Genomic DNA, 26,210 nt, shown 5'->3' with positions numbered 1-26,210 from the left:
TGTGTGTCGAGCCAGGGGCTCCAGTCTGCTGACCATCACCACATCTTAGCCACCACACGCTGGACATTCCACCACTCTGCTGACCACAATGGCCACAGCGGGGACACGCCCTCCCCAGACTGTCAGATGTAGCAGAGCAGATGCACAACATGAGGCCTTGGTGTTACCTGGGGGTTTCCAAAACTGACAGTTTGTCGTAAGGTGTACATGTCGGACTTCAGACTGACGGTTTGTCAGTAAGGTGTACATGTCGGACTTCAGACTGACGGTTTGTCAGTAAAGTGTACATGTCGGACTTCAGACTGACAGTTTGTCGTAAGGTGTACATGTCGGACTTCAGACTGACAGTTTGTCGTAAGGTGTACATGTCGGACTTCAGACTGGCGGTTTGTCAGTAAGGTGTACATGTCGGACTTCAGACTGGCGGTTTGTCAGTAAGGTGTACATGTCGGACTTCAGACTGACGGTTTGTCAGTAAGGTGTACATGTCAGACTTCAGACTGTACATGTCAGACTTCAGACTGACGGTTTGTCAGTAAGGTGTACATGTCGGACTTCAGACTGACGGTTTGTCAGTAAGGTGTACATGTCGGACTTCAGACTGACGGTTTGTCAGTAAGGTGTACATGTCGGACTTCAGACTGACGGTTTGTCAGTAAGGTGTACATGTCGGACTTCAGACTGACGGTTTGTCAGTAAGGTGTACATGTCGGACTTCAGATTGGGTTCAGGAAGGGAGCACTGTGCACCATCGTCTTTGAAAACTTTATTTCACAGGTGATAAAAAAAATTCACACACACACACACACACACACACACACACACACACACACACACACACACACACACACACACAATGCCTGGCTGTCAGCCCGCCGAGGACCGGGACTACACGGACACCCCGTTCCCTGGAGAGCTCCCCCAGCCCCTCCCCTCCTGGGAGATCGGCCTCAAGATCGCCACCTGCGTCCTCGTGGAGCTCGTCGCTGTCGTCGGCAACCTCGTCCTCATCGCCGTGGTCGCGCGCTCGCCGCGCATGCGCACCAGCACCAATTGTTACATCGCCAACATGGCGGTGGCTGACCTTCTGGTGGCGCTGGGTCCCATGTGGATCCACGTCAGCACGGACGTCGTGTCCAAAGATAAGGACGGATGGCCACTAGGAGCCTTCCTCTGCAAGTTCAACAGTTTTCTGCAAGGTGAAGGGGCTTTGCTTGGTGGTGTTGTGTTGTGTTGTGTTGTGTTGTGTAGTATTGTGCTGTGCTGTGTTGTGTTGTGTTGTGTTGTGTTGTGCTGTGTTGTGTTGTGTTGTGTTGTGTTGTGTTGTGCTGTGTTGTGTTGTGTTGTGCTGTGTTATCTATCTATCTATCTATCTATCTATCTGTCTGTCTCTCTGTCTGTCTATCTATCTATCTATCTATCTATCTATCTATCTATCTATCTGTCTGTGTCTCTGTCTGTCTATCTATCTATCTGTCTATCTATCTATCTATCTATCTATCTATCTATCTATCTATCTGTCTGTCTCTCTGTCTATCTATCTATCTATCTATCTATCTATCTATCTATCTATCTATCTATCTATCTATCTGCCAGTCTGTCGGTATGTATGTATGTATGTATGTATGCATGTCTATCTATCTATCAGTCTGTCGGTCTGTCTGTCTGTCTGTCTGTATGTATGTATGTATGTATGTATGTATATGTCTGTCTGTCTATCTATATATGTGTTTATTGGTCTGTTGGTCTGTCGGTCTGTATGTATGTATGTATGTCCCATCTGACTGTCTGTCTTTCTATCCATGCATTTAAAGTAGTTTTCTGTGTTGCCTCTATTGCCACAATGATTTCGTTGAAGCGGATTGGTGGATCATACGTACTACTTCTACTGGCTATAACTTTCATCATTATACTGATAATGACAGCAAGGATGATGATACTATTTTCATCGTCTTCCTGGTCATTATTATAATCATACTGACTTTTATCATCTTCCTAATCATTATTATAACCATAATGATGGTTACATTAAACATCTTGTCATTTTACTTTGAGAAGAGGATTGTGAACCAGCACATTGACAGAATTGTGAACCAGCACATTGACAGAATTGACAGAATTGTGAACCAGCACATTGACAAAAGAATTGTGTACCGACACACTGACAGAATTATATACAAGCACTTCGACAGAATTATATGCAAGCACATTGACAAAATTGTGTACCAGCACAGTGACAGAATTGTGGACCAGCACAGTGACAGAATTGTGGACCAGCACAGTGACAGAATTGTGGACCAGCACAGTGACAGAATTGTGGACCAGCACTGTGACAAAGTTATATACAAACACAGTGACAGAATTGTGTACCAGCACATTGACAGAATTGTGGACCAGCACATTGACAGAATTGTGGACCAGCACATTGACAGAATTGTGGACCAGCACTGTGACAAAGTTATATACAAACACAGTGACAGAATTGTGTAACAACACATTGACAAAATTGTGGACCAGCACATTGACAGAATCGTGGACCAGCACATTGACAGAATTGTGGACCAGCACATTGACAGAATTGTGGACCAGCACAGTGACAGAATCGTGGACCAGCACAGTGACAGAATCGTGGACCAGCACAGTGACAGAATTGTGGACCAGCGATTGTTTCCTTCACATGTCATGTTCCACGTTCTACTGCTGCTGCCACTGCTGACTACTGATGATGATGGTGATGAATATGATGAATATAACGACGATGACCACCACGACGACTACAATGATGATGATGATGATGATGATGGTGACGCTGCTGCTGCAAGTGATGATGATATGATGGTGACGATTCTAACAAACCATAGCCATAGTTATCAATATCGTTATCAAATTTGACCTGCTTGTGTTTGTGCCAGTGGCAGAATGGTCCAGACGCTCATCTGCCAATACAGAGAGTCCGTGAGGGCTTGGGTTCGAATCCCGCTCTCGCCCTTTCCCCAGATTTGACAGGAAAATCAAACTGAGTGTCCAGTCATTCGGCTGAGACGATAAACCGAGGTCCCGTGTGCAGCACACACTTGGCGCACTGAAAAAGAACCCATGGCAACGAGACTGTTGCCCTCTGGCAAAATTCTGTGCAAGATATCCACTCTGATAGCTACACAAATATACATACGTGCTCTCAAGAGCTGACTAAATGCAATATGTTATGGTTACGCTGCTGGTCGGCCATCTGCCTAGCAAGATGTGGTGTAGCATATTATGGATTTGTCCGAACGCAGTGTCACCTTCTTGAGAGGGTGAAAGTGAAAATGAAAGTTCGCCAGTGACGCCTCTTTGAGAAAGTGAAAGTGAAACTGTTACCCTCCTAGAGAAAGTGAAAGTGAAAGTAAAAGTGGACGTGTTGTGCAGTGACGGCCATGGTAGGCAGCGTGCTAACCCTGGTGGCCATAGCGGGGGACCGCTTCATCGCCATCACCTTCCCCCTCAAGGCCAGGGTCATGGAGCGACGGGTGGGCCTGGTCGTCACCCTCGTCTGGTTGTCTGCCCTTGGCATCGGATTGCCTCCCCTCTTCTTCTACACCTACCGCCAGAGGGAGTGGCAGGACTACGTGGAGACGTTCTGTACTGATGTCTGGCCGGCTGTGTCCACGGGTAGGTGTGGGTGGGTGGGTGGGTATGGGTGGGTATGGGTGGAGGGGATAGGGGGGAGGGGGGGGGGGGGGAATGTGGAGTGTTTTGTACTGATGTCTGGCCGGCTGTGTTTACGGGTGTGTGTGTGTGTGTGTGTCTGTGTGTGTGTGTCTGTGTCTGTGTGTATCTGTGTGTGTCTGTGTGTGTGTGTGCCTGTGTGTGTCTGTGGGTGTCTGTGTCTGTGTGTCTGTGTGTGTCTGCGTTTGTGTGTGTGTGTGTGTGTGTGTGTGTGTGTGTGTGTGTGTGTGTGTGCGCTGTGTAAGCACTTACACACCTTTGTTTGAACCTATATGAGGAGGTGGCAGAGTGGAGTGGGCACATACGTGTTGTTAATGGCGCCTCCTAGAGAGATGGATCAAACGCAAGAATGCACATATTATTTTTAATCGTCGTTGTTGTTGTTGTTGTTGTTGTTCTTCTTCTTCTTCTTCTTCTTCTACTTCTTCTTCTTCGTAGCATTGTAATCATCTGTACTTATCTGTAGTTGTAGTAGTAGTAGTACTAGCAGTAGTGTTATCATCACCTATTTTCAAACGCACCCCCCAAACACCACCCTCACCCCATTCATCCCACCAACAACCAACCCCCTCCCTCCCCACCTTACCCCCCCCCCTGGGCCCCATTCACATTCCCCCATCTCCACCCCCACCCCTTCCCCACTTTACCCCCCTGGCACCCATTCACATCCCCCCACCCCCACCCCTCCCCACTTTACCCCCCTGGCACCCATTCACATCCCCCACCCCCCACCCCTCCCCACTTTACCCCCCTGGCACCCATTCACATCCCCCCACCCCCACCCCTCCCCACTTTACCCCCCTGGCACCCATTCACATCCCCCCACCCCCACCCCTCCCCACTTTACCCCCCTGGCACCCATTCACATCCCCCCACCCCCACCCCTCCCCACTTTACCCCCCTGGCACCCATTCACATCCCCCCACCCCCACCCCTCCCCACTTTACCCCCCTGGCACCCATTCACATCCCCCCACCCCCACCCCTCCCCACTTTACCCCCCTGGCACCCATTCACATCCCCCCACCCCCACCCCTCCCCACTTTACCCCCCTGGCACCCATTCACATCCCCCCACCCCCACCCCTCCCCACTTTACCCCCCTGGCACCCATTCACATCCCCCCACCCCCACCCCTCCCCACTTTACCCCCCTGGCACCCATTCACATCCCCCCACCCCCACCCCTCCCCACTTTACCCCCCTGGCACCCATTCACATCCCCCCACCCCCACCCCTTCCCCACTTTACCCCCCTGGCACCCATTCACATCCCCCCACCCCCACCCCTCCCCACTTTACCCCCCTGGCACCCATTCACATCCCCCCACCCCCACCCCTCCCCACTTTACCCCCCTGGCACCCATTCACATCCCCCCACCCCCACCCCTCCCCACTTTACCCCCCTGGCACCCATTCACATCCCCCCACCCCCACCCCTCCCCACTCCCCACCCCCAGGGAGCGGGGGGTGTGACCAGGGCCTGACGTCGAAGCGGGCCTACTGGACAGTGGTGACGGTGGTCCTCAACTGGCTGCCCATGGCCGTCATGACCGCTGTCTACGCCGTCATCATCCACAGACTGCGCTGCTGCAGACTGCAGCCCGCGTCGATAGGCCGCCACTCCACGTCTTCCGTGCAGCGACAGTCCAAGACAAAGGTGGCTGTGTGTTTAGTTATTTTGAAAAAAAATTGATTATGTTTATTTATCTATATATTTATTTATTTATTTATTGTCTGATTGATTGATAATCTATCTATCTATGTATGTATGTATGTATGTATGTATGTATGTATCTATCTATCTTTTATTTGTTAATTTTTTTCTATCTTTTCCCCGCCATTTATATATATATATATTATATATATTCATCTATACATCCATCCATCTATCTATCTATCATCTATCTATCTATCTCTCTACCTATCTGTCTGTCTGTCTATGTATCTATCTATCTACCTACCTATTCATTCATTCATTCTGTGCTGTCCGTGCAGGTAGTGAAGATGCTGTTGGTGGTGCTGGTGGCCTTCATGGTGTGCACCATCCCATTCCAGGTGACCAACCTGTACCCCTTGTACAGTGACCACCACCTGGGGGACAAGGTATGCTACACTACACTACACTACACTACACTACACTACACTACACTACACTACACTACACTACACTACACTGCACTACACAACACTTCACTGCACTACACTACACTACGCTACACTACACTACACTACACTGCACTACACAACACTTCACTGCACTACACTACACTACGCTACACTACACTACACTACACTACACTGCACTACACTACACTACACTACACTACACTACACTACACTGCACTACACTACACTACACTACACTACACTACACTGCACTGCACTGCACTGCACTGCACTACACTACACTACACTACACTACACTACACTACACTACACTACACCATCCCCTTCCAGGTGACCAACCTGTACCCCTTGTACAGTGACCACCACCTGGGGGACAAGGTATGCTACACTGCACTACACTACACTACAGTACACTACACTACAGTACACTACACTACACTACACTACACTACACCATCCCCTTCCAGGTGACCAACCTGTACCCCTTGTACAGTGACCACCACCTGGGGGACAAGGTATGCTACACTGCACTACACTACACTACACTACACTACACTACACTACAGTACACTACACTACATTACACTACACTACACTACACTGCACTACGCTACACTACACTACACTACACTACACTGCACTGCACTACACTACACTACACTACACTACACTACACTACACTACACTACACTACACTACACTAAACAGGTGACCAACCTGTACCCCTTGTACAGTGACCACCACCTGGGGGACAAGGTATGCTACACTACACTACACTACACTACACTTCACTACACTACACTACACTACACTACACTACACTACGCTACACTACACTACACTACACTAAACAGGTGACCAACCTGTACCCCTTGTACAGTGACCACCACCTGGGGGACAAGGTATGCTACACTGCACTACACTGCACTGCACTGCACTACACTACACTACACTACACTACACTACACTACACTACACTACACTGCACTACGCTACACTACACTACACTACACTACACTACACTGCACTACGCTACACTACACTACACTAAACTAAACTACACTACACTACACTACACTACACTACACTAAACTACACTGCACTACACTACACTACACTACACTACACTACACTACACTACACTACACTACACTGCACCATCCCCTTCCAGGTGACCAACCTGTACCCTTTGTACAGTGACCATCACCTGGGGGACAAGGTATGCTACACTACACTACACTACACTACACTGCACTGCACTGCATTACATTACACTACCCTACCCTACACTACACTACACTACACTACACTACACTACAACGACACGACACGACACACATGACACGACACGATACAACCCAACCTTTCGCAACCGTTAACCCAGTGTTCCCCGTGCAGCAGAGCACTGACTAACTGCCGCTGAGGCTTTCCGGAGTCGGGAGGGTGGTGGGGGTGGAGAGGGAAAGGGGGTGGAGTGGGGGCACTAGTGTTTGAGGAAAGTGTGAAGTGATTTATTTCGTGTAGAACTAATCCTTTGAATCTTTGTCTTTCTCAGACGAAGCTTTCCAACGGAATGTCTCTTCTCAAGTGATATGTTTACACAGACTGTGCACATTGTGTGATATAGGGGGCATTGTTCCTTTAGCTGTTGTCCGAATCTCGTTGTCAGTAGGTTTCTGTGTTTGTTTATTGTGTGCTTCATGTACTGAAGGTTGAGTTTCGTGCAATTCGTGCAGTCTGTGATTTTGTACTTTTTCTTTTCTTTTCTTTCTTTCTTTCTTTTTTTTTTTTTCAAAACAGAAACTGAATAACGACACACGAACGACAGATACACATTCTACGTGAACTTTTCTGTAGAGTAATTACTGAAAACACGTTTGGCACTGCTTGTTAACGGTAAATTGATTGTAGATTTGTTTGTCTTTCATGACAGCAGACTTGGAGTGGTGTGTATGTGTCAGTCAGCAGGCTGTAGCGCCTCCATCAAACTGAACCTGACAGTGTCCGTCACAGCGGGGGTCGTTTATTACCTCCCTTGTGACACTCCAGCCCACACACAACTCGATGTGAAGTGCCAGTGCAAACAGGGTTAAATCACAACTCTTCTCCTTTTCTGTTCACTTGACTTCATCGACAGCGTTTGTGATAAATGTTTCTTTCTTTATCTGCTCCTTTCTTTCTTTCTTTCTTGTTGTTTATTCATTTATTTGTTTGTTTATATGTTGGCTTAACTGTTCATTTATTTATTTATTAACTTGCTCATTTGTTTATTCGTGTATCTATTTTACCAGATACTATTCACAACATAATCATCGACGCTTATTCATTGGTGCTTCCATCATTTACGTGCCTAATTCATCGACAGCTGTATTGTTGGTGTGTAGATGACAAATAAAAGCCCCACAAACTTTTTTTTTTTTTTTTTTTGTTTGGTTGGTTTTGTTTTTTTTTCGTTTTCTTTTTTACATGACTTTGCCGACAATATACTTACATGACAACAGGTGGGGAGGGTTAAAAGGGTGGCAGGAGATGACTGTGCACCGACTGCCCGTGCCCAGCCCTGGACACAGTGCATTCATACTGTCTGTGATTCACTGTTGATATGATGACTGACGATTAATCAAAGCCCCCATCAACCAGATGTTAGCGCTCTTTGAAGACACTGCCTTCAAACGATCTTATTTGTCCCATCTGACACAAGGCAGTAGATGGTACTGGTGCTTGAAAACACTGCCTTCAAACGGCCCTGTTTGTCCCTCTGACACAAGGCAGTAGATGGTACTGATGCTTGAAGACACTGCCTTCAAACGGCCCTGTTTGTCCCTCTGACACAAGGCAGTGGATGGTACTGGTGCTTGAAGACACTGCCTTCAAACAGCCCTGTTTGTCCCCTCTGACACAAGGCAGTAGATGGTACTGGTGCTTGAAGACACTGCCTTCAAACGGCCCTGTTTGTCCCTCTGACACAAGGCAGTAGATGTTACTGATGCTTGAAGACACTGCCTTCAAACGATCCTGTTTGTCCCTCTGACACAAGGCAGTAGATGGTACTGATGCTTGAAGACACTGCCTTCAAACGGCCCTGTTTGTCCCCTCTGACACAAGGCAGTAGATGGTACTGGTGCTTGAAGACACTGCCTTCAAACGGCCCTGTTTGTCCCCTCTGACACAAGGCAGTGGATGGTACTGATGCTTGAAGACACTGCCTTCAAACGGCCCTGTTTGTCCCTCTGACACAAGGCAGTAGATGTTACTGGTGCTTGAAGACACTGCCTTCAAAAGATCCTGTTTGTCCCCTCTGACACAAGGCAGTAGATGGTACTGATGCTTGAAGACACTGCCTTCAAAAGATCCTGTTCTCTCCTCTGCCCACCTGACACAAGCCAGTCTCCTAAGTCGCCATCTTCCTGACGATTAATGCCCCATCAACGAATTTTTGTCCCGACTTAGTCGATAGTTTTGTTCATATAACTGACGAAAGTTGACACGATGACTGAACATCAGTTAACGTCCAGTCAAACAGTCGTTACTGATAACTGACAATTAACGTCCAGTCAAACAGTCGTTACTGATAACTGACAATCATTAACGTCCAGTCAAACAGTCGTTACTGATAACTGAACATCAGTTAACGTCCAGTCAAACAGTCGTTACTGATAACTGACAATCATTAACGTCCAGTCAAACAGTCGTTACTGATAACTGACAATCATTAACGTCCAGTCAAACAGTCGTTACTGATAACTGACAATCAGTTAACGTCCAGTCAAACAGTCGTTACTGATAACTGACAATCATTAACGTCCAGTCAAACAGTCGTTACTGATAACTGACAATCATTAACGTCCAGTCAAACAGTCGTTACTGATAACTGACAATCAGTTAACGTCCAGTCAAACAGTCGTTACTGATAACTGAACATCAGTTAACGTCCAGTCAAACAGTCGTTACTGATAACTGAACATCAGTTAACGTCCAGTCAAACAGTCGTTACTGATCCTTGTCAGTCAGACACTGCCTTCTAGATCCTGTTTCTCTCTTTCATGTGTTCAGTGTTTCTCTCTTTCTTGTGTTCAGTGTTTCTCTCTTTCTTGTGTTCAGTGTTTCTCTCTTTCTTGTGTTCAGTGTTTCTCTCTTTCATGTGTTCAGCCTGTTTCTCTCGTTCATGTGTTCAGTGTTTCTCTCTTTCTTGTGTTCAGTGTTTCTCTCTTTCTTGTGTTCAGTGTTTCTCTCTTTCTTGTGTTCAGTGTTTCTCTCTTTCTTGTGTTCAGTGTTTCTCTCTTTCATGTGTTCAGTGTTTCTCTCTTTCATGTGTTCAGTGTTTCTCTCTTTCTTGTGTTCAGAGTGTTTCTCTCTTTCTTGTGTTCAGTGTTTCTCTCTTTCATGTGTTCAGCCTGTTTCTCTCTTTCTTGTGTTCAGTGTTTCTCTCTTTCTTGTGTTCAGAGTGTTTCTCTCTTTCTTGTGTTCAGCCTGTTTCTCTCTTTCATGTGTTCAGTGTTTCTCTCTTTCATGTGTTCAGTGTTTCTCTCTTTCATGTGTTCAGCCTGTTTCTCTCTTTCATGTGTTCAGTGTTTCTCTCTTTCTTGTGTTCAGTGTTTCTCTCTTTCATGTGTTCAGTGTTTCTCTCTTTCATGTGTTCAGCCTGTTTCTCTCTTTCATGTGTTCAGTGTTTCTCTCTTTCACGTGTTCAGTGTTTCTCTCTTTCATGTGTTCAGCCTGTTTCTCTCTTTCATGTGTTCAGTGTTTCTCTCTTTCTTGTGTTCAGTGTTTCTCTCTTTCATGTGTTCAGCCTGTTTCTCTCTTTCATGTGTTCAGAGTGTTTCTCTCTTTCTTGTGTTCAGTGTTTCTCTCTTTCTTGTGTTCAGAGTGTTTCTCTCTTTCTTGTGTTCAGTGTTTTTCTCTTTCATGTGTTCAGAGTGTTTCTCTCTTTCTTGTGTTCAGAGTGTTTCTCTCTTTCATGTGTTCAGCCTGTTTCTCTCTTTCTTGTGTTCAGTGTTTCTCTCTTTCATGTGTTCAGTGTTTCTCTCTTTCTTGTGTTCAGCCTGTTTCTCTATTTCATGTGTTCAGTGTTTCTCTCTTTCTTGTGTTCAGTGTTTCTCTCTTTCTTGAGTTCAGTGTTTCTCTCTTTCTTGTGTTCAGCCTGTTTCTCTCTTTCATGTGTTCAGCCTGTTTCTCTCTTTCATGCGTTCAGTGTTTTTCTCTTTCTTGTGTTCAGTGTTTCTCTCTTTCATGTGTTCAGCCTGTTTCTCTCTTTCATGTGTTCAGTGTTTCTCTCTTTCTTGTGTTCAGTGTTTCTCTCTTTCATGTGTTCAGTGTTTCTCTCTTTCTTGTGTTCAGTGTTTCTCTCTTTCATGTGTTCAGTGTTTCTCTCTTTCATGTGTTCAGCCTGTTTCTCTCTTTCTTGTGTTCAGTGTTTCTCTCTTTCTTGTGTTCAGTGTTTCTCTCTTTCTTGTGTTCAGTGTTTTTCTCTTTCATGTGTTCAGAGTGTTTCTCTCTTTCTTGTGTTCAGAGTGTTTCTCTCTTTCATGTGTTCAGCCTGTTTCTCTCTTTCTTGTGTTCAGTGTTTCTCTCTTTCATGTGTTCAGTGTTTCTCTCTTTCATGTGTTCAGTGTTTCTCTCTTTCTTGTGTTCAGCCTGTTTCTCTCTTTCTTGTGTTCAGTGTTTCTCTCTTTCTTGTGCTCAGTCTGTTTCTCTCTTTCATATGTTCAGCCTGTTTCTCTCTTTCATGTGTTCAGTGTTTCTCTCTTTCATGTGTTCAGTGTGTTTCTCTCTTTCATGTGTTCAGCCTGTTTCTCTCTTTCATGTGTTCAGTGTTTCTCTCTTTCATGTGTTCAGTGTTTCTCTCTTTCATGTGTTCAGTGTTTCTCTCTTTCTTGTGTTCAGTGTTTCTCTCTTTCATGTGTTCAGTGTTTCTCTCTTTCATGTGTTCAGCCTGTTTCTCTCTTTCTTGTGTTCAGTGTTTCTCTCTTTCTTGTGTTCAGTGTTTCTCTCTTTCTTGTGTTCAGTGTTTTTCTCTTTCATGTGTTCAGAGTGTTTCTCTCTTTCTTGTGTTCAGAGTGTTTCTCTCTTTCATGTGTTCAGCCTGTTTCTCTCTTTCTTGTGTTCAGTGTTTCTCTCTTTCATGTGTTCAGTGTTTCTCTCTTTCATGTGTTCAGTGTTTCTCTCTTTCTTGTGTTCAGCCTGTTTCTCTCTTTCTTGTGTTCAGTGTTTCTCTCTTTCTTGTGCTCAGTCTGTTTCTCTCTTTCATATGTTCAGCCTGTTTCTCTCTTTCATGTGTTCAGTGTTTCTCTCTTTCATGTGTTCAGTGTGTTTCTCTCTTTCATGTGTTCAGCCTGTTTCTCTCTTTCATGTGTTCAGTGTTTCTCTCTTTCATGTGTTCAGTGTTTCTCTCTTTCTTGTGTTCAGCCTGTTTCTCTCTTTCTTGTGTTCAGTCTGTTTCTCTCTTTCTTGTGTTCAGTGTTTCTCTCTTTCTTGTGTTCAGTGTTTCTCTCTTTCTTGTGTTCAGTGTTTCTCTCTTTCTTGAGTTCAGTGTTTCTCTCTTTCTTGTGTTCAGCCTGTTTCTCTCTTTCATGTGTTCAGTGTTTCTCTCTTTCATGTGTTCAGTGTTTCTCTCTTTCTTGTGTTCAGCCTGTTTCTCTCTTTCTTGTGTTCAGTGTTTCTCTCTTTCATGTGTTCAGCCTGTTTCTCTCTTTCTTGTGTTCAGTGTTTCTCTCTTTCTTGTGTTCAGAGTGTTTCTCTCTTTCTTGTGTTCAGCCTGTTTCTCTCTTTCATGTGTTCAGTGTTTCTCTCTTTCATGTGTTCAGCCTGTTTCTCTCTTTCATGTGTTCAGTGTTTCTCTCTTTCTTGTGTTCAGTGTTTCTCTCTTTCATGTGTTCAGTGTTTCTCTCTTTCATGTGTTCAGCCTGTTTCTCTCTTTCATGTGTTCAGTGTTTCTCTCTTTCATGTGTTCAGTGTTTCTCTCTTTCATGTGTTCAGCCTGTTTCTCTCTTTCATGTGTTCAGTGTTTCTCTCTTTCTTGTGTTCAGTGTTTCTCTCTTTCATGTGTTCAGCCTGTTTCTCTCTTTCATGTGTTCAGAGTGTTTCTCTCTTTCTTGTGTTCAGTGTTTCTCTCTTTCTTGTGTTCAGAGTGTTTCTCTCTTTCTTGTGTTCAGTGTTTTTCTCTTTCATGTGTTCAGAGTGTTTCTCTCTTTCTTGTGTTCAGAGTGTTTCTCTCTTTCATGTGTTCAGCCTGTTTCTCTCTTTCTTGTGTTCAGTGTTTCTCTCTTTCATGTGTTCAGTGTTTCTCTCTTTCTTGTGTTCAGCCTGTTTCTCTATTTCATGTGTTCAGTGTTTCTCTCTTTCTTGTGTTCAGTGTTTCTCTCTTTCTTGAGTTCAGTGTTTCTCTCTTTCTTGTGTTCAGCCTGTTTCTCTCTTTCATGTGTTCAGCCTGTTTCTCTCTTTCATGCGTTCAGTGTTTTTCTCTTTCTTGTGTTCAGTGTTTCTCTCTTTCATGTGTTCAGCCTGTTTCTCTCTTTCATGTGTTCAGTGTTTCTCTCTTTCTTGTGTTCAGTGTTTCTCTCTTTCATGTGTTCAGTGTTTCTCTCTTTCTTGTGTTCAGTGTTTCTCTCTTTCATGTGTTCAGTGTTTCTCTCTTTCATGTGTTCAGCCTGTTTCTCTCTTTCTTGTGTTCAGTGTTTCTCTCTTTCTTGTGTTCAGTGTTTCTCTCTTTCTTGTGTTCAGTGTTTTTCTCTTTCATGTGTTCAGAGTGTTTCTCTCTTTCTTGTGTTCAGAGTGTTTCTCTCTTTCATGTGTTCAGCCTGTTTCTCTCTTTCTTGTGTTCAGTGTTTCTCTCTTTCATGTGTTCAGTGTTTCTCTCTTTCATGTGTTCAGTGTTTCTCTCTTTCTTGTGTTCAGCCTGTTTCTCTCTTTCTTGTGTTCAGTGTTTCTCTCTTTCTTGTATTCAGTCTGTTTCTCTCTTTCATATGTTCAGCCTGTTTCTCTCTTTCATGTGTTCAGTGTTTCTCTCTTTCATGTGTTCAGTGTTTCTCTCTTTCATGTGTTCAGTGTGTTTCTCTCTTTCATGTGTTCAGCCTGTTTCTCTCTTTCATGTGTTCAGTGTTTCTCTCTTTCATGTGTTCAGTGTTTCTCTCTTTCATGTGTTCAGTGTTTCTCTCTTTCTTGTGTTCAGCCTGTTTCTCTCTTTCTTGTGTTCAGTCTGTTTCTCTCTTTCTTGTGTTCAGTGTTTCTCTCTTTCTTGTGTTCAGTCTGTTTCTCTCTTTCATGTGTTCAGTGTTTCTCTCTTTCTTGTGTTCAGCCTGTTTCTCTCTTTCATGTCTTCAGTGTTTCTCTCTTTCTTGTGTTCAGCCTGTTTCTCTCTTTCATGTGTTCAGTGTTTCTCTCTTTCTTGTGTTCAGCCTGTTTCTCTCTTTCATGTGTTCAGTGTTTCTCTCTTTCATGTGTTCAGTGTTTCTCTCTTTCTTGTGTTCAGCCTGTTTCTCTCTTTCATGTGTTCAGTGTTTCTCTCTTTCTTTTGTTCAGTCTGTTTCTCTCTTTCATGTGTTCAGTGTTTCTCTCTTTCATGTGTTCAGTGTTTCTCTCTTTCATGTGTTCAGCCTGTTTCTCTCTTTCATGTGTTCAGTCTGTTTCTCTCTTTCATGTGTTCAGTGTTTCTCTCTTTCATGTGTTCAGTGTTTCTCTCTTTCATGTGTTCAGTGTTTCTCTCTTTCTTGTGTTCAGCCTGTTTCTCTCTTTCATGTGTTCAGTGTTTCTCTCTTTCATGTGTTCAGTGTTTCTCTCTTTCTTGTGTTCAGCCTGTTTCTCTCTTTCTTGTGTTCAGTCTGTTTCTCTCTTTCTTGTGTTCAGTGTTTCTCTCTTTCTTGTGTTCAGTCTGTTTCTCTCTTTCATGTGTTCAGTGTTTCTCTCTTTCTTGTGTTCAGCCTGTTTCTCTCTTTCATGTGTTCAGTGTTTCTCTCTTTCATGTGTTCAGTGTTTCTCTCTTTCTTGTGTTCAGTGTTTCTCTCTTTCTTGTGTTCAGTCTGTTTCTCTCTTTCATATGTTCAGCCTGTTTCTCTCTTTCATGTGTTCAGTGTTTCTCTCTTTCATGTGTTCAGTGTTTCTCTCTTTCATGTGTTCAGCCTGTTTCTCTCTTTCATGTGTTCAGTCTGTTTCTCTCTTTCATGTGTTCAGTGTTTCTCTCTTTCATGTGTTCAGAGTGTTTCTCTCTTTCTTGTGTTCAGTGTTTCTCTCTTTCTTGTGTTCAGTGTTTCTCTCTTTCTTGTGTTCAGAGTGTTTCTCTCTTTCATGTGTTCAGTCTGTTTCTCTCTTTCATGTGTTCAGAGTGTTTCTCTCTTTCATGTGTTCAGTGTTTCTCTCTTTCATGTGTTCAGTGTTTCTCTCTTTCTTGTGTTCAGTGTTTCTTTCTTGTGTTCAGTGTTTCTCTCTTTCTTGTGTTCAGAGTGTTTCTCTCTTTCATGTGTTCAGTCTGTTTCTCTCTTTCATGTGTTCAGAGTGTTTCTCTCTTTCATGTGTTCAGTGTTTCTCTCTTTCATGTGTTCAGTGTTTCTCTCTTTCATGTGTTCAGTCTGTTTCTCTCTTTCATGTGTTCAGAGTGTTTCTCTCTTTCATGTGTTCAGTGTTTCTCTCTTTCATGTGTTCAGTGTTTCTCTCTTTCTTGTGTTTAGTCTGTTTCTCTCTTTCATGTGTTCAGTGTTTCTCTCTTTCTTGTGTTTAGTCTGTTTCTCTCTTTCATGTGTTCAGAGTGTTTCTCTCTTTCATGTGTTCAGTGTTTCTCTCTTTCTTGTGTTCAGAGTGTTTCTCTCTTTCTTGTGTTTAGTCTGTTTCTCTCTTTCTTGTGTTCAGTGTTTCTCTCTTTCATGTGTTCAGTGTTTCTCTCTTTCATGTGTTCAGTGTTTCTCTCTTTCTTGTGTTCAGTGTTTCTCTCTTTCATGTGTTCAGTGTTTCTCTCTTTCTTGTGTTCAGTGTTTCTCTCTTTCATGTGTTCAGTGTTTCTCTCTTTCATGTGTTCAGTGTTTCTCTCTTTCTCTTTCTGTTGACAAGTTGCTGTTTTTAGTCCCTTGATGTTGAGAGCTGGATGTAAACAACACATACCTTGTCCAGGCAATGTGTGACCCTGGTCAACAAACAAAGTGACTGTCTGACCTGCCTTGCAGCTGCCTGCCTGGCACAAGCCGGTGTCCTACGCCGCCGTGTTCCTGATGTACACCAACAGCGCCGTCAACCCCATCCTGTACGGAGGCCTCAACGACAACTTCCGCCTGGCCGCCAGGCAGCTCTTCCTGTGCCTGCTGTGCCGGGGACGACCCCCGATGGGCCTCACCGCCTCCACCCACCCCGCGCCCCGGGTCAGCCTGGTGGAGGATGTCAACAGGTTAAAGGTCAAGGCCAAGCCGTCCCTGGGTCGGCTGGTAGCCAGCGCCACGCTCATCAACACGGCTCTGACGGCCAAGGGGAAGGGGTTGGGGGTGGGCTGGGTCTGTACCGGCCAGGAGAACCCTGGCGGCGAGAGTGAGAATCCCGGGGTTTCTGGCAGTCAGGAAGAAAGCGGCCCTGCTGCCCTGAGCGATGGTGATGCCGTGGGTCTTCCGTCAGACCGGAACCAGGACCAAGATCAGAACCAGAACCAGAACCGGAACACTGCAGTGAGAACTGATGAAATTCTTCTGTCCGACCTGAACCAGAACCAGAACTCTGTGACGAGTGATGATGGGTTTTTGCGCGAGACCAGAACCAGAGCCAGAACCAGAACTCTGTAACGAGTGCTGGTAAGGTTTTTTTTCTCGTCAGATCGGAACCAGAACCAGAACTGTGTGACGGAACCAAAACCCAGAATGACCGTGTGGTGACGTGGGGAGGGGTTCCTCCTGACCAGAACCCCCGGAACCCAGCAGTGGCATTGACATTGATCGGGGTTTTCGGCCTTTCGTGCTGCATCAGATGGTGAAAGGGGTTCTCCCTGAAGGAACCCTATGGCCACTGGGTACTGAGTTCCACTTGACAGGCACATCCCCAGCACGTGACTGTGACTGATCGGGGTTCTTGCTGGGTGGAGTACACATCCCCAGCACGTGACTGTGACTGATCGGGGTTCTTGCTGGGAGTACACATCCCCAGCACGTGACTGACTGATCGGGGTTCTTGCTGGGAGTACACATCCCCATGGAGACTTCAAGACTTGTGATGGGCTGGGATAGTGGTGGTGGTGGTGGTGGTCTCACTGAACACAACCCAGCAGAGCGGGGACGACGTCTGTGATAATCATTGACCAGAACTTAACTTGGTGACCTGTAGTGTGCTGAGTTCTTTCTAACCCAGCATCCAGACTTCAGTGGCGGTGATGATCAACAGTGAAGAGTTCCAGCACAGAGCTGATCATTATGACAGTTAATGACCTATCCTGTTTGTTTGGTTTTTTGTTTTGTTTTTCTTTTCACTTTTTTTGTGCCCGTTCGTGTAGTCTGCAGTTGTAACCGTGGGTTCATGCTTTTGCTTGCATAATACGCCAGCTTTGATACTGTAGCCACGCCATCAGTAAGGAAGGACACAGCTCTGATACTGTAGCCACGCCATCAGTAAGGAAGGACCCTTTGATACTGTAGCCACGCCATCAGTAAGGAAGGACCCTTTGATACTGTAGCCACGCCATCAGTAAGGAAGGACCCTTTGATACTGTAGCCACGCCATCAGTAAGGAAGGACCCTTTGATACTGTAGCCACGCCATAAGTGAGGAAGGACACAGCTTTGATACTGTAGCCACGCCATCAGTAAGGAAGGACCCTTTGATACTGTAGCCACGCCATCAGTAAGGAAGGACACAGCTCTGATACTGTAGCCACGCCATCAGTAAGGAAGGACCCTTTGATACTGTAGCCACGCCATCAGTAAGGAAGGACCCTTTGATACTGTAGCCACGCCATAAGTGAGGAAGGACACAGCTTTGATACTGTAGCCACGCCATAAGTGAGGAAGGACACAGCTTTGATACTGTAGCCACGCCATCAGTAAGGAAGGACCCTTTGATACTGTAGCCACGCCATAAGTGAGGAAGGACACAGCTTTGATACTGTAGCCACGCCATCAGTGAGGAAGGACACTTTGATACTGTAGCCACGCCATCCGTAAAGAAGGACCCTTTGATACTGTAGCCACGCCATCAGTAAGGAAGGACACAGCTTTGATACTGTAGCCACGCCATCAGTAAGGAAGGACACAGCTTTGATACTGTAGCCACGCCATCAGTAAGGAAGGACACTTTGATACTGTAGCCACGCCATAAGTGAGGAAGGACACAGCTCTGATACTGTAGCCACGCCATCAGTGAGGAAGGACACTTTGATACTGTAGCCACGCCATCCGTAAAGAAGGACCCTTTGATACTGTAGCCACGCCATCAGTAAGGAAGCACCCAGCTTTGATACTGTAGCCACGCCATCAGTAAGGAAGGACACTTTGATACTGTAGCCACGCCATCAGTAAGGAAGGAGACTTTGATACTGTAGCCACGCCATCAGTAAGGAAGGACACAGCTTTGATACTGTAGCCACGCCATCAGTAAGGAAGGACACAGCTTTGATACTATAGCCACGCCATCAGTAAGGAAGGACCCTTTGATACTGTAGCCACGCCATCAGTAAGGAAGGACCCTTTGATACTGTAGCCACGCCATCAGTAAGGAAGGACCCTTTGATACTGTAGCCACGCCATCAGTAAGGAAGGACCCTTTGATACTGTAGCCACGCCATCAGTAAGGAAGGACACTTTGATACTGTAGCCACGCCATCAGTAAGGAAGGACACTTTGATACTGTAGCCATGCCATCAGTAAGGAAGGACCCAGCTCCTCTGACCGCTCTTCTGTGGAGTGCCGGTGCAGGGCAGCCACAATCAGGTACTCCCAAAGGAGAGGTCATTGATCACCTCAAAGCCAACCCAAACTGGGCAAACCTTCAGGCTTGGCAGCTTCACACTACTGGCGTGTCCCGGCAAACACTGCAGTCATGACGTTTCAGACCGCCGCCACCATCTTACAGCTGCTGGAGATGGGCGACACCGAGTTGTCTGCCCCTGCCCTTCCTCCCGGCGTTCCACGCCCCTCCTGCAGGGACTTGGGTAAGGAAGCTTCTTGTGGGAGACAGCCATGGGCATCATATCGCACATGTTTGTGACAGCATCAACAGTGCTGGAGGAATCAAGAGACATGAGTATAATGTATGTTTGCAGAATGTTCAAGCGTTATACAGTTTGTAACTTATTTGTACTATCTACATGAATATGTTAATCTACATTTATGTATACACTGCATTCATAGATGAATCTGTTATATGTGCACGAATGTGTGTGTGTGTGCGTGTGTGTGTATGTCTTTTGTTGTGTATGTGCCCGTATTGTGCCTCTCTCTCTCTCTTTCTCTGTGTGTGTGTGTGTGTGTGTGTGTGTGTGTGTGTGTGTGTGTGTGTTCACCGAAAGAAATTCTTCCACATGAGTGGATTTGAACGGATTTGAAAGCACATATTTGTATGTGTGTGTGTGTGTGTGTGTGGGGGGGAGAGTCACAAGTGTGTGTGTGTGTGTGGGGGTGGGTGGGTGGGAGAGAGAGAGAGTGTGTGTGTATGTGTGTGTGTGTGTGGGTGGGTGGGAGAGAGAGAGAGAGTGTGTGTGTGTGGAGTGGGGGTGGGGGTGGGGGGTTGTAAAAACACCTCATTCATGACTTTAACCCAAACTATGACCATTTGCAAGTTCACAACATTTAATGTGTGCACTTCATTTTAATAGTAATAATATAATATCTTAAAGCAGATAATTGTCACAAACGCACATGATGCAAAAGCCATCACCATTCTAACCAAACAACAACAAACATTTACTCACTGGTCATCTTAAACACTCACAACACTGTCATTTGTGGAGTATTTTGATTCTGCATTTCTTCATGCACCACCCACCTTCATCACCCAAACCTAACAACAACAACAACAAGATGTACTCACCAGCCAACTCACACTAACAAAACTCTCATCAGTCCTGCTATGGAGTATTTTCATTCAACATTTTTCTTGTACCAATCTTAAGTAACTCAAACTAAAATACCACCACCATCCAAACCAAACAAACAACTAAAAGAAAAAACAACAACAAACAAAAACAAACAGCTACAACAACAACATTTGGCTCAACAAGCGCAACACTTTGACCAATCTCTCATTTATCCTGCTGTGGAGTGTCTTGTGTCTGGCACCATCCATCTTTGGGATAACTACATGGTGCACAATAAAGGTTAAAGAAGACATGGTTGGACAGAGATAAAAGAACAAAAAAGAATGTCTCTTCTGATACTGGTGTTCAGTCATCCCACAGACGGAAGGGAAACACGTTTTCTCATAATTATGATATCGAGAGCTGCAGGAACCATCTTAGTAATACTAAGTTCAGTAAAACATTAAGAATTTTCCAAAGACTATGCTAATTCCACAGACTCAGTCAAGGTGTAAGCTCCACAGTGTAAACAGGGATATGTGACATACATGTATGTAAACACAATCTGGAAATCTTGAATCTCAAAGTGCACATGAAAACCCAGGTTTAAGGTATAATCTTACTGCAGGTAAAATACAGAGATTATAACTTCCTGGCAAAGACATCTTCTTGGACACACAGGATGATATCATGACACTATCATCATCACTATCATCATCATCATCATCACCATCATCACCATCATCATCAATATTACTGGACATAAAAACAAGATTTAAAAGCATGTATAATTGTTCATAAAACAAAAAAAATAACATTTTGAGTTGTCGTTTTTTTTCTCTTGCAACAAAAGCAGTAATAAACATTTATAAATGTGAATGGTTTCGAACAATTCTGGCAGATATATGACTGAAAGCAAACAAACACGTTAAGTCAAAAAATGTAATGTTTTCCCTGGCAGATATTTTAAAAGCAAACACATGTATGCAATCAAATGTAAAGTTCCATGCAGCAAACATTAAAATGTACCTTTACAGTGTATAGTGTTGCAGCAGTTCTTGTCAGCATTTTGTCAGGTCAGAATTATTACCAAAAATCAGTCACTAAAAACAGGGCCATTAACTCTGATCACTGGATCACAAGTGCAACACCAAACTGATTCTGCCATGGTGCCCGACAGCTGAACTCACAACATACAAACCGCCAGTTGCAAGTTACGCCCTTTGTTTTCCCTGGAAATGTCAATATCAATAGAAAAGTAAAAAAAAAAAAAAGAATATACAAAAAATGTCCTTTGAAATGGTCAAAACATTTATACCAAGATGCAAATGAAGGCTGAAACTTTTCACAGTATGTTTCAGATCATAACTTCATTATCAGTTGTTTCGCTTGTCAGTTTAACGACTTCTCTTTTACGAAGTCCTTTAAATAATTTCCTGTAATTGTATTTAGATTTTTTTTTTTTTCAAATTTCACCCTCATTTCACCCTCATTTGCCCAGTTTCCCCCAACCCTCCATTCATTCACATCTCCCACCCCTTCTAACTGATAATAATCAAATGTATTCATAAATACTTGTAACAAAATGTCTTCAATCACCGATATGTGCGACGGGACATTAAACAAACAAACAAACAAAAAAAAAACAAAACAAAACAAAAAACCAAACCCTTTTCACAGTATGTTTCAGATCATAACTTTTCTATGATACACCAAATTATAAGCAACATACACGTGTAAGAAATATACTTGTGTCCAAATAATGCAAAACTTTTAATAATCCTCAGACCAATGATTTGTTGAGTTTGGCTCTTTTTGTAAAAAATAAAAATAAACTGATTATGATTTCATACCGAATTCAGCATCAGCAGACACATTATCCCATTGTTTTCTGGACATATATAAACATTGCCTCAACCAGAAAAAAAAAGAATCTGAAGAATGTTCCCATAGCTTCAGAAACAGCAAAAGGTTGGTTTGGATGGTTGGTTGTTTTCAGCATCTGATAATTCTTGTTTTGCTTCTTTCTGATCCACCTAAGACAGACTGAATCATGAAACAGAGTAGCTTCCATCTGCACTAGCTCTGATAGACAATGCAGTTGGTTTGTTGGTGAGTTCTTTAGACTGTCTAGTTGGAATGTACAGCACACATCACCATGAGTGAAGATGGTTTGTTAGAATTAAACTGCTCTGCTCAAATATCTCACATGTTAAAATATTGACAGTTCCACAGCCTGTCACAGCCATAGGGTACTGAATTAGTAGTTGACAGTCATAGGGTAGTGAAATAGTAGTTGACAGCCATAGGGTAGTGAAACAGTAGTTGACAGTTATAGGGTAGTGAATTGACAGCCATAGGGTAGTGAAACAGTAGTTGACAGCCATAGGGTAGTGGATCAGTGGTTGACAGTCATAGGGTAGTGAACTGACAGCCATAGGTAGTGAAACAGTAGTTGACAGCCATAGGGTAGTGGATCAGCATTTGACAGTAATAGGGTAGTGAATTGACAGCCATAGGGTAGTGAAACAGTAGTTGACAGCCATAGGGTAGTGAAATAGTAGTTGACAGCCATAGGGTAGTGACTTGACAGCCATAGGGTAGTGAATTGACAGCCATAGGGTAGTGAAATAGTAGTTGACAGTCATAGGGTAGTGAATTGACAGTCATTAGTGAATTGACAGCCATAGGGTAGTGAAACAGTCGTTGACAGCCATAGGGTAGTGAATTGACAGTCATAGGGTAGTGAACTGACAGTCATAGGGTAGTGGATTAGTAGTTGACAGCCATAGGGTAGTGAAATAGTAGTTGACAGCCATAGGGTAGCGAATTGACAGCCATAGGGTAGTGAATTGACAGTCATAGGGTAGTGAAACAGTAGTTGACAGCCATAGGGTAGTGAAATAGTAGTTGACAGCCATAGGGTAGTGGATCAGTAGTTGACAGCCATAGGGTAGTGGATCAGTAGTTGACAGCCATAGGAGTGTGAATTGACAGCCATATGGTAGTGAAATAGTAGTTGACAGCCATAGGGTAGTGAATTGACAGCCATAGGGTAGTGGATCAGTAGCTGACAGCCATAGGGTAGTGAATTGACAGTCATAGGGTAGTGAAATAGTAGTTGACAGCCATAGGGTAGTGAATTGACAGCCATAGGGTAGTGGATCAGTAGTTGACAGCCATAGGGTAGTGAATTGACAGCCATAGGGTAGTGAAATATTAGTTGACAGCCATAGGGTAGTGAATTGACAGCCATAGGGTAGTGGATCAGTAGTTGACAGCCATAGGGTAGTGAATTGACAGTCATAGGGTAGTGAAATAGTAGTTGACAGCCATAGGGTAGTGACATAGTAGTTGACAGTCATAGGGTAGTGAATTGACAGTCATAGGGTAGTGAACTGACAGCCATACGGTAGTGAAATAGTAGTTGACAGTCATAGGGTAGTGGATCAGTAGATGACAGTCATAGGGTAGTGAACTGACAGCCATAGGGTAGTGAAACAGTAGTTGACAGTCATAGGGTAGTGGACTGACAGCCATAGGGTAGTGGACTGACAGCCATAGGGTAGGGAAACAGTAGTTGACAGTCATAGGGTAGTGAATTGACAGTCATAGGGTAGTGGATTAGTAGTTGACAGCCATAGGGTAGTGAAATAGTAGTTGACAGCCATAGGGTAGTGAATTGACAGCCATAGGGTTGTGAATTAGTAGTTGACAGTCATAGGGTAGTGAAATAGTAGTTGACAGTCATAGAGTAGTGAAACAGTAGTTGACAGCCATAGGGTAGTGAATTGACAGCCATAGGGTAGTGAAACAGTAGTTGACAGTCATAGGGTAGTGAAACAGTAGCTGACAGCCATAGGGTAGTAAATTGACAGCCATAGGGTAGTGAAACAAGTAGTTGACAGCCATAGGGTAGTGAATTAATAGTTGACAGCCATAGGGTAGTGAAATAGTAGTTGACAGCCATAGGGTAGTGAATTGACAGCCATAGGGTTGTGAATTAGTAGTTGACAGTCATAGGGTAGTGAAATAGTAGTTGACAGTCATAGAGTAGTGAAACAGTAGTTGACAGCCATAGGGTAGTGAACTGACAGCCATAGGGTAGTGGAACAGTAGTTGACAGTCATAGGGTAGTGGAACAGTAGCTGACAGTCATAGGGTAGTGAAACAGTAGCTGACAGTCATAGGGTAGTGAATTGACAGCCATAGGGTAGTGAAACAGTAGTTGACAGCCATAGGGTAGTGGATCAGTAGTTGCCATGGGAATGTAGGGCCCAATCCTCTCTTCACCACCACAAGCCGTGGGGAGTTTCTCTCACCACCACAAGCCGTGGGGAGTTTCTCTTGACCACCACAAGCCATGGGGAGTTTCTCTTCACCACCACAAGCCATGGGGAGTTTCTCTTCACCACCACAAGCCGTGGGGAGTTTCTCTTCACCACCACAAGCCATGGGGAGTTTCTCTTCACCACCACAAGCCGTGGGGAGTTTCTCTCACCACCACAAGCCGTGGGGAGTTTCTCTTGACCACCACAAGCCGTGGGGAGTTTCTCTCACCACCACAAGCCGTGGGGAGTTTCTCTCACCACCACAAGCCGTGGGGAGTTTCTCTTCACCACCACAAGCCATGGGGAGTTTCTCTTCACCACCACAAGCCGTGGGGAGTTTCTCTTCACCACCACAAGCCGTGGGGAGTTTCTCTTCACCACCACAAGCCATGGGGAGTTTCTCTTCACCACCACAAGCCGTGGGGAGTTTCTCTTCACCACAAGCCGTGGGGAGTTTCTCTTCACCACCACAAGCCGTGGGGAGTTTCTCTTCACCACCACAAGCCGTGGGGAGTTTCTCTTCACCACCACAAGCCATGGGGAGTTTCTCTTGACCACCACAAGCCATGGGGAGTTTCTCTTCACCACCACAAGCCATGGGGAGTTTCTCTTCACCACCACAAGCCATGGGGAGTTTCTCTTCACCACCACAAGCCGTGGGGAGTTTCTCTTGACCACCACAAGCCGTGGGGAGTTTCTCTTCACCACCACAAGCCGTGGGGAGTTTCTCTTGACCACCACAAGCCGTGGGGAGTTTCTCTTCACCACCACAAGCCATGGGGAGTTTCTATTGACCACCACAAGCCATGGGGAGTTTCTATTGACCACCACAAGCCATGGGGAGTTTCTATTGACCACCACAAGCCATGTGGAGTTTCTCTTCACCACCACAAGCCATGGGGAGTTTCTCTTCACCACCACAAGCCATGGGGAGTTTCTCTTCACCACCACAAGCCATGGGGAGTTTCTCTTGACCACCACAAGCCATGGGGAGTTTCTCTTCACCACCACAAGCCGTGGGGAGTTTCTCTTCACCACCACAAGCCATGGGGAGTTTCTCTTCACCACCACAAGCCATGGGGAGTTTCTCTTCACCACCACAAGCCATGGGGAGTTTCTCTTCACCACCACAAGCCATGGGGAGTTTCTATTGACCACCACAAGCCATGGGGAGTTTCTATTGACCACCACAAGCCATGTGGAGTTTCTCTTCACCGTCACGAGCGGGTAGCAAGCCTGAAGAGCACTCCACAGAAGAAACATGTTGCTTGCTGTACAGACCAACTCCTCTTCTTTTCTTGTTAAAATTTTATTTATTTCTTTACCTATTTGTTTAGTTATATTTATTTTATTTTTTAGATTTATTACTTTATTTATCATAATCTATTAATGAATGTGATGACTATTTATTTATTTATGTATCTTTTATCTTTTTTTTTCCCTCAAGGCCTGTGTATAAACAAAGTTAGTCTTTATAATCATAATAATAATCCTGATTCCACTCTGTGTGTGTGTGTGTGGTGTGCGTGTGTGTGTGTGTGTGTGTGTGTGTGTGTGTGTGTGTGTGTGTGTGTGTGTGTGTGTGTGTAATACATGTTTCTGCATGTGCATGAAAGTCACATCCTTGTGACAATTTTGGACCAACAAGACACAGTCCAACAGTTTCTCCTTTCTCTGCTGTCCAGAGCGGATAAAATGTGCAGAGTTACTGGCCTTGATGTCCACCAAAATGGACAATTCACTTCGTAAATCAAGCACATTATGCTGTTTAAAGCAGATGCTTTTTATTCCAATCAAAATAATGTGAGAAAAATCAGCCAAAATGTAAAACCATACATGGAAAAGACATGAACACAACAAAATCCCCTCAAACTACCGTATACGGCAAGATAAATAAAAATAATCAAACAATTAAAAAATGTGTAACATGAAATACCCCAATAGCCACCGGCAAATTAATGCTACAAAGTTGAAATATCAAAGTTAAAAAGGTATTACCAGTATGTCAAACAAATAAATAACCAGAAAACGATGGATTTTCAGCCATTAGAAAACCCCAAAACAAGGATTTTCTTAT

The 26,210-nt window shown here is 44.5% G+C and overlaps 1 protein-coding gene across 1 annotated transcript; it reads left to right on the top strand.

The window, feature by feature from the left end:
- Positions 1 to 555: 555 nt before the first annotated feature.
- LOC143293127 (QRFP-like peptide receptor) lies at positions 556 to 19,205 on the top strand. Its single transcript, XM_076604040.1, has 5 exons — positions 556 to 1,199; positions 3,409 to 3,651; positions 5,165 to 5,364; positions 5,703 to 5,810; positions 15,983 to 19,205. Exons 1-5 carry the CDS (start codon positions 857 to 859, stop codon positions 16,583 to 16,585), a joined length of 1,497 nt encoding a protein of 498 aa, XP_076460155.1. The 5' UTR covers positions 556 to 856; the 3' UTR covers positions 16,586 to 19,205.
- The last annotated feature ends 7,005 nt before the right edge of the window (positions 19,206 to 26,210 follow it).

The sequence above is a fragment of the Babylonia areolata genome, chromosome 18 (assembly GCF_041734735.1).
Source record: "Babylonia areolata isolate BAREFJ2019XMU chromosome 18, ASM4173473v1, whole genome shotgun sequence".
Lineage (NCBI taxonomy): Eukaryota > Metazoa > Mollusca > Gastropoda > Neogastropoda > Buccinidae > Babylonia > Babylonia areolata.
This window is presented reverse-complemented; position numbering and strand designations above follow the sequence as displayed.

What these genes read in the sequence shown, in the direction of transcription:
- LOC143293127 (XM_076604040.1), top strand. Translation starts at nt 857, where the DNA reads ATGCCTGGCTGTCAGCCCGCCGAGGACCGGGACTACACGGACACCCCG. An exon ending in GTTCAACAGTTTTCTGCAAG is followed by an intron (nt 1,200 to 3,408) that starts GTGAAGGGGCTT and finishes CGTGTTGTGCAG; the next exon opens with TGACGGCCATGGTAGGCAGC. An exon ending in ACCACCACCTGGGGGACAAG is followed by an intron (nt 5,811 to 15,982) that starts GTATGCTACACT and finishes CCTGCCTTGCAG; the next exon opens with CTGCCTGCCTGGCACAAGCC.